An 8751-nucleotide genomic window follows, 5' to 3' on the forward strand; every position below is an offset into this window, starting at 1 on the left:
GACTTGTTGGCCTTGACAGAGGAATTGGACTTAACTTGGTCTTCTTGTGGGACTTGTTGGCCTTGACAGAGGAATTGGACTTAACTTGGACTTAACTTGGTCTTTATTTGGGACTTGTTGGCCTTGACGTAGGAATTGGACTTAACTTGGTCTTCATGTGGGACTTGTTGGCCTTGACGTAGGAATTGGACTTAACTTGGTCTACATGTGGGACTTGTTGGCCTTGACAGAGGAATTGGACTTAACTTGGTCTTCATGTGGGACTTGTTGGCCTTGACTTAGCAGTTCATAACCAAGAACATGCCAGAACAGTGACTTTGTCCACCTCTGCTAAACTTGCCATACGCCTGTTCTCTCCCTGAGGATCAGAGATTCTTTGAAGCCCCAGAGGATCATGTGATCCCACAGGTGAAGTTAAAACTTGACAATCCCCCAAAGTTGGAGGTTTATCCTGAAGCCTGTTTCCTGCCTGTCAAAGCTCCGCCCCCTGTGCCTTATGTTTGGCTGCCTGTCTGTCTGAGTGTGTTTTTTACTGTTTGTACTGTTTGTAAAGACAAGCTCTGGACTGGCTCCGGATCCTCCTGAGCCAGAAACCTGTTGTGCTGTATGTAGCCTACAAATGTGCTAAAAAGAAGCTTTGTGCACCAAAAAATGCTTTTCACTCATGATCTTCCTCTTAGTGATACCAACAGTGTTCAAGCAACTCAGCTGACATGTCATTAATAAAAAAACATCAACATGGAGCGACTGTCACTTTACTGGGGGAAGAACTGCTGAAAGTGAAGGAACTATTCAGTGTTAGCAGGTCGGGGACTCTCAAGGTCCCTGACCCAAAGAAGCAGGTCGTACCAAGGACTCACAAGGTTGTTGTAGTTCAGGTTCTGTAAGAACCTGGTCCTTGTTCCTGCAGTGGAAGAGCACTTCTACTTTCTTTTTTCTTTTCTTTTTTAAAGATATTTTTTGGGGCATTTTTGCCTTTAATCGATAGGACAGACGAGCGTGAAAGGGGGAGAGAGAGAGAGAGAGAGAGACGGAGTGGCATGCAGCAAAGGGCCCCGGGCTGGAGTCGAACCCGGACCGCTGCGACAGCAGCCTTGTATATGGGGCGCCTGCTCTACCCACTAAGTCACCGATGCCCCACACTTCTACTTTCTTGTTGGAAGATGTGTTGAGTATTTTTGAACAGACTGTGTGCCTCTGCTCTTTCCTGATGTTGAAGAATGATTTGCCAGCTGAACATGAATAAAATGAACAAAAGCACCTTGACTCACTTTGTGTGTCTTTAAATCCCGACTGTAACAGATACTTAAAGCTGGGGTAGGTGGTGCAGATTTGGTTTCAAAATCAAATCATAATCACTGATAAAATCGTAATTTAAGTGGACTGGGAGAAAACTAGATTGCTGCAGCTCCTCTTGGCTTTGTTTTCAGGACACTTTGTCCAATCACAGGTCATTTCAGACACAGGGCTATTCCTATTGGTTGTTCCTCAAATGCAGGTGTCAATCAATCAGTTTTCAATTTTATTTATAAAGCCCAATATCACAAATCACAATTTGCCTCGCTTTACAGCATATGACATCCCTAGATGTGCGTGCGACTCCCTTCAGGTGGTGAAAGTCTGATAAATGGAGGAGACTCCAGCATTGACAGTAACTGTCTACACTGCTAAGCAACCAAAACAGGAAGATGGACTGATCAGAGTTCACGTTTAATGTAAGCTAGAGCCTCCAGTCACATTGTGTCCTCCGCCTCACTCCCCGCCGCTACAGCCCACCTTACCAAGACAACACGGTGATTCAAGGCTCTGAGGAGAGCAGCGAGCAGCGGCTCCGGAGATGGACCCACAATCAGCAGCCACAGCATTCTGAATCCAGCCGGCACCCACCCCTGACAGCCCCAACTCCCCACCTGATCAGCAAACTTTCTGTTGCTGCTGTTACAGATGTTAGACCTGGCGCTGTTGCTGGCCACCAGCCAACTGTGTGCACCGTCTTCGTCACAGTGGCTTGCCGCTAATTATTGTCTTCAATCAATGTATGGAAACTCTGGGTTACTGTGTGAAGCAGGGGAGTATAGCCGTGGTAGTCTTGTGGGAGGGGCTTAGGATAGAGAGAAGGCAGCTGCAGGAGGACATTTCTGTCTCCCCAGCTTCAACAGATTCTAAGTGAACATGGTGACATGTCTGTATTAAGATGATGTAATTCTTTCTTTTCTAAAAAAAATAAATCTGACGTTGGAGAAGGTTCAGTCATCACATGACTGAGGTGCTGACCTTTGGTCATGTGATAACACGTGTATTTGGTCAAACTGCTGTCTTCTCTCAGCCTTGTCAGTTTCTCGTCTTTTCTTTTCTCCATCACTTCAATTTGTTTTTTTAATTAGCTGCCTCTCCTTTTTTAACCCCTTTGTGTTTCCATGGTTACAGTTGTTTTACTCATTAATTTAATTTACCATCCGTTGACCCACCTTTCCGTTGTGTTTTCTTTTGTCCCCCTGCTGTGTGTCTTCCTCTGTGGTGTCCGTCTCTGTAGAGTCAGTTGTGTCTTCCACTGCACATCCTGGAGGAGCGAGGGCTCCCCCAGGTGGCCGGGACCGTCAGCGCCCTGCTCGACCTGGCCCCGCCCAGACACCCCGTCACCACCACCAGCAACACGACGACGACGACCACACCTGGACCCTCTGTCAGCATGTAGACAACAGCACCACCACTGCACGCGCTCAGTCCGCCTCCTGTAACGCCCGTTAGGTTGTTTTAATGTCTTCAGGTGGAGATAAAAAAAATGCTCCAGAGCAGCAGCAGGTCGGATCTGACGGAGACATGAACACAGCCGGAGACACGACGACATATACGACACTCAAAATGATCAAACTATACGTATGTGAAGTGGCTGTGAAAGAATCTGTAGCTTTACTGAGTCCCAAACCAGAAAATAATTCCACAAAGAAACAAAGGGAAGCAGCAGCAGAATGAAACCACCAAAAATATAAATATGTGCAGGAACATGTTCCAGGCAGCTCCTCTGGATCACGAGTCTCAAACTTTGCCTTTGTTCTCTCTTTGTGCACAGTTATCAGAAAAATCCTTTATAAAATCCACCAGGAACAACTACAAACATCTACAAAAACCTGACGACTCGTACGTTTCATAAGTTTTAAATCTTCAGGTTGAAGAATTATTCAGTGACTTAAGTATTCACATGATGGATGGAGGTAGTTTTGACATTAAGCTAATATAGCTAACTGCTATCTTTATGGGTCCTCTTGGTTTGGAAATGAATCTTCACTCTGTACTGTTACAGTGATGGTGGGTTTGGAAATTAAGCTAATGTAGCTAAACGCTAATGTTTACATTGTTTTATGTGGAAAGACTTGAGTGTAAAACATTCATCCACGAGGACCATAGTTATCACACTGCTAACTGCTAACGATAGCTGACACAAATGTACAGCAGGTTTATGGTTTTTTTTAAACAACACTAATGTAGCTTGCTGCTAACTGTAGCCACTAATAATCTAGATGGTTTGGAGATGAAGCTAACGTAGTTAGCAGCTAACATTAACATTGTGAAGCTAGTCGGTTTATATATTAATGCAACACGGCTAGTTGTAAAATATTAGCTGATATTAAACCACTTAGTTTGGGGTTGAAGCCAATACAGGTCAGTGCCAAAGAGACACCAACACTTCCAACTGCTAACTGTAGCAACATAAATGTACAGTAGATGGTCTGAAAAATGCTCACTGCTAGCATTAGTTAACATTATGAGGTGAGGTGTAAAGATTAAATGAAACGGCTAGCTTCACATATTAGCTAACATGATATAGTTATGACTAAAGATTAAAATAAAACTGCTAGCTTACATAAAAGCAAATATTATGTACCTAGATGTAAAGACTAAACTAAAATTTAGCTTAGCTTTAAATATTAGCTAACATTACAAAAGTAGCTTCAAAAATTAAACTGAAACAGTTAGCTTTACATAGTAGCTAACGTTATTAGGTAATGTGACAAGTTAAACTGGCTAGCATTACATGTTAGCTTCGAACATTAGCTAATATTGTGTAGTTAGGTGTAAAGATTTAACGGACAAGGCTAGCTTTAAACATTAGCTAACAATATGTAGTTAGGTGCAAAGACGAAACTGTAACAGCTAGCTTTAAACTATGCTAGTATTTTGTGCCTAGGTGTAAAGACTAAATTGAAAGATCGAGATTTCAACATTAGCTAACATTATGTAAATAGTTGTAAAGATTTAACTGACAAGGCTAGCTTTAAACTTAAGCTGACATTTGTACTTGGTTGCAAAGACTAAATTGAAATTGTTAGCTTTAAATATTAGCTAACTTTGTGTAGTTAGATGTAAAGACTAAACTGAAACAGCTAGCTTTAAACATTAGCTAAAAGTATGTAGTAAGGTGTAAAGATTTAGCTAAAACTGTTTTAGCATTAGCTAAAATTAATGTAGTTAGATGGAGAGGCTAAACCTAAACAGCTAGCTTTAAACATTGGCTAACATTATGAAGCTAGGTGTGAACTGACATGACGAGGTGTAGTTGAAGCTGGTTGAAATCATCTCCGCTAAATGCTAATGATAGCTAACATAGTAACTGTTACACAGTAACTGCTGTATGAACCCAGTAGGTGTGGAAGCTAAACTAGTACAATTAGCTTCAAACATTAGCTCACATTGGACTGTAAGGTTTTGAGTTGAAGCTAATGTAGCGTGGTGGTAACGTTAGCTAACATTAGCTAACATCTTCAGTTGTGTTTTCTCCGTCAGATCCAAATGTCAGAATTTAGTTTTTATTTAAAACTTACCTGAGTTTTCATTGGAGGTCAGTTAGATTGACATCAGCGATCATGTGACGGAGACAGACGTGAACTCTGAGTGGGAGGAGCTTATTTTGTTTTTATTTCTGTCTCCGTGACGATGTCACGGCTGACAGCTCAGGTTGGTACCTGGCTGCTGTCACCACCTGGTCCATCGTCCACACGTGATCACGACCTTCATCATAGTCATGACATCACTTTCACTGATCATGTGCTCAGTCACCATGTGGCCAAAAGTATGTGTACGTTTGTTGTCATGACCCGACCGGAGGGGTCGTAATTGATTTATTAGATTAGAAAGAAAAGACGAAATAATAATAAAACTTTATTTATACAGCAGTGTTTGACACCTCAGTGACGCACAGAGTTCACCTTGAGACATACAATATAAAACCATTAAACTTTATTTATAACAGTTTTATGAACATGAACACAGACGACAGTAATTAGCTGATACTGTCCATAAGTCAATAATCACTATTATTTCAAACAAAGCTGATTCTAACCCTGAAGGTCCTGCTGTGATTGGACAAGGACGATCAGGTGGTGACTGTTGCATTCTGGGACATTTTTTACATTTAAAAAAAACTCTCCTGATGCGACACTACAGTCACACGACCAGTTTTTATTCTTCGTAAATATATGTGTACAAATATACTCTGTAAATATAGGTGTGTGTGTGTGTGTGAGTGTGTGTGAGTGTGAGTGAGTGAGTGAGTGAGAGTGAGTGAGCGCCGTGGACAGACGCAGTCCCCAATCGAAGGTCAAAGGACAAGAAAAGTTTCTTTTTGTTTAAGTTAATGAAAATGGAGGAAGCGGTGGGCGGAGCTTCACCTGTGATGTCAGGAGGTCAGCTCTGTTGTGTTAAAGGAGCAGTACACCCAAACACCCAGCACCCGTCACTGTCTCCTGTCTCTTGTCTCTGCGCTGGACTTAATCAGTGAGTCTCTGGATCCTCTCTCTCTGCTCTTTTTTCACACTTCTTCCAAACTTCCTGTTCAGAGTTCAGCGTTTCTTCTGAATGCCGTTGCTCCGTCAGAAAAAAGTCAACAGGGACGATAAAAAATAGATTTCAGGACAATTGCAAGATCAAAGTTAAACCGAGTGTCACGCACCAAATTCATCCTCCTGGTGCAGTAACGCGTAACGTCCTCACGTCAAGACATGACACATTACTGCATCTTTCACTTCACTCCGCCTCACTCTGACCTGTCGTCCTTGTTCGTGGACACTTAAATGTCCCATCTTGTGGCACCAACACCACAAGTGGCGGTAATGCACCTAATACGCTGGTTGCCAACCGCCGTTAAAAGACAAAAAGAAGAAGACCAACACCACAACACACTAATGTAAAAACAAGATGACCGCCTCTGCAGAGTCAGTCCAACATCACTGACCTGCAGAGCCTCAGGGTCAGAGGTGTGTGAGTCAAAGAGGGCGGGGCATCTGTCAATCAGAGACTCACAGTGACTCACATCTCCTGTTGGTCAAAAACTTAACCTTATTTAATTCAGCCAATCACCTCACAGCAGTGGGAGGAGACAACATTTCAACTAGCGAGCTACACTAGCACTAGCTAGCTTCTGCTTATCAACTTCCTGATCATCACAGAGTGAAGTAACTTTAACCACGGCTTATTTTAGAAAGAAGCAGCACGACATGACGTGTTCTTTGTTCAGATTATCAAACGGACGATGGATCATAGATGTTTACTTCACTGTTAGCTAGCATAGCAAGCATAAGCTACACTAGCTAAGTTAGCTTAGCTTTAAAATGTTGTTGTCTGTTGGTGCTGTGTCGAGTATAAAAGCTAGGATGGGTGATCCGGAGGGACACAAAGCCCAGAGGAAAAAAGGACAGAGTCCATGTCTCCACATCCAGGGATGTGTGGACACTGGAGGAAAGCCGACAGACCCCGCCCACTGAAGTACTGCCCTCACAGCCTGGGTCAGCGGGTCTGATGGAGGCTGTTCAGGAGCTCAGATTCAGGACGCTTGTCTTATCTGTCCCCGGGGGTTTCATGTCCCTGTCTTCAGGACGGACAGCACCAACAGATGGAGACGTTTTTTATCAACATTTTAAAGAGTAAACTTTTCAGCGAGCTAACGCTGCAGCCAGAAACAAACATCTTTGATCCATCGTCTGTTTGATCATCTGAACACAGAAGACATTTCTTAAATCATCTGAACTACATCTTTATCACTCTCCATCTGTTCAACAGGAAACTGCAGCTCTGGTACTCGTGCACACACAGATCGATGTTTCTCTGTCAGTCTGCAGACGTTCAGACACAAGGTCCAAAACCTGATCACATTTTATAGTCAAACTTCATTTATGATTAATAAAGTTTGTAGTTTGATACGGCAACAAGTTTGACCCATTTTATCCACAGTAACAAGCTGAGACGAGACGTTTACGAGGATGGACTCGTCTGAGGATGTCGGGACTTTGTTATCGTCTTGTTTGAAGACTCTTAGATTTGTTGTGTGTTCAGCTATGTGCTCTGCCGTCTTCAGGAGTTGAAGTGAACAGTTTGGATGTGAGCCCTAAATAACTGTCTGATACTCTGTTACACACTTAAACCTGTCGTCCCTGTACGAGGATATTGTTTCGTTTCAAACCAACTTCCTGTTCAAAGGTGTTTAGTTTTTCATACCTCAGGTCAAACCGATCCCAGATCACGAGGAGAAATTAAAGATACATGTGAACAGAACTCTTCAGGGTCTCAGGAGGATTTTATAATTAAAGAGTTTCTGATGTTTGAGATGTTCTTCCCGTTTAAGCTCCACCCACAGAGACAGACAGGAAACGTGACCACAGTTGAGTTCTTAACATTAAACCTTTATTTCCATGTTCAGATGTTGCATTCAGGTGACGTGGGACATGAGGATGTTGGTCATGTTTGTTCCTGTTTGACCTGAATGCAGCGTCACACCTGACCTCACCTGTGTGAACTGCGTCTTTAATCTCTTGCTGGTGTTGGTGAGTTACCTGTGAGGCAGAACTCGGGGCCCAACAGTCCCCCTGAGCAGGTGCTGTGATTGGCAGTTGTTCTGTCCAATCACGTGTCTCCGTGTCCTGAGCGGACAGGTGTGGACTGACCTATCAGGTGGTTCCATGTTTGTACAGATGTTTAATGTTTTTCTCATGTGCTTCTCCTGCGGCGGTGACGGGGTCAGGTGACGGTGGTGACGGGGTCATGTGAGGGCAGTGACGGGGTCATGTGATCGCAGGGTGGTGTGGTTTTAAAGGACATTCCACCGTGTTTTCTGGAGGACAAACAGACTGTCACAGTTTTTACAGTTTTTCACTTTGTTTTCTTTTTGCTGTAAACTGTATAAAAGATTTGAACACGTGTATGAAGAGTTGAGTTTAAGTGCTTAAAATAAATATTTTAATTTGACTCTTTTCACTGACGTGAACCCTCCGACACCACTGACGCTCCTCTGATGTCATTTATCTTACAGACAAACAGACCGCAGGTCAGTCCTCTCAGTGACTCTGTTGGTTCAACACATCAAAATGTATAAAAAAAATAAATATCATATAATGAAGAAAAATATATTGAAATAAATATCAGTATAATAGAAGTAAATATAATAGAATAAATAACAACCTAAGAAATAAATACCAGTATAATAAAATAAAAAGCATATTTTATACTGCTATTACATTCAAAATAAATGTGATTGAAGCAAAAATAAGTGCAATGAAAATAACAAATATCAGTACAATAAATATGATGATGAAATAAATATACCAGTCTAATAATAATAATAATAAGTGTTAGCATAAAAAATAAGTATCAGTACAATAAATCACAGGTCTAAATCAAAAGTATTTATTAAAGGTTTATTGATACAGCTTTTTTATGTGATGTTAATTAAAAAAATTAAAAAATAAATAAATAAATAAAACA

At 41.9% G+C, this 8751-nt stretch overlaps 1 protein-coding gene across 1 annotated transcript in view; it reads left to right on the forward strand.

Moving 5' to 3' along the window:
• The window catches only part of lrch3 (leucine-rich repeats and calponin homology (CH) domain containing 3), a 37738-nt gene extending 29503 nt beyond the window's left edge, over positions 1-8235 (forward strand). Inside the window, exon 21 of the mRNA XM_050061411.1 lies at positions 2534-8235. Coding sequence (XP_049917368.1) covers positions 2534-2695 — 162 coding nt within the window. The 3' untranslated portion in view covers positions 2696-8235. The remainder of the gene's footprint in view (positions 1-2533) is intronic.
• Positions 8236-8751: the final 516 nt, after the last annotated feature.

The sequence above is a fragment of the Epinephelus moara genome, chromosome 2, assembly GCF_006386435.1.
Source record: "Epinephelus moara isolate mb chromosome 2, YSFRI_EMoa_1.0, whole genome shotgun sequence".
NCBI classification, from domain to species: Eukaryota; Metazoa; Chordata; class Actinopteri; order Perciformes; family Serranidae; genus Epinephelus; species Epinephelus moara.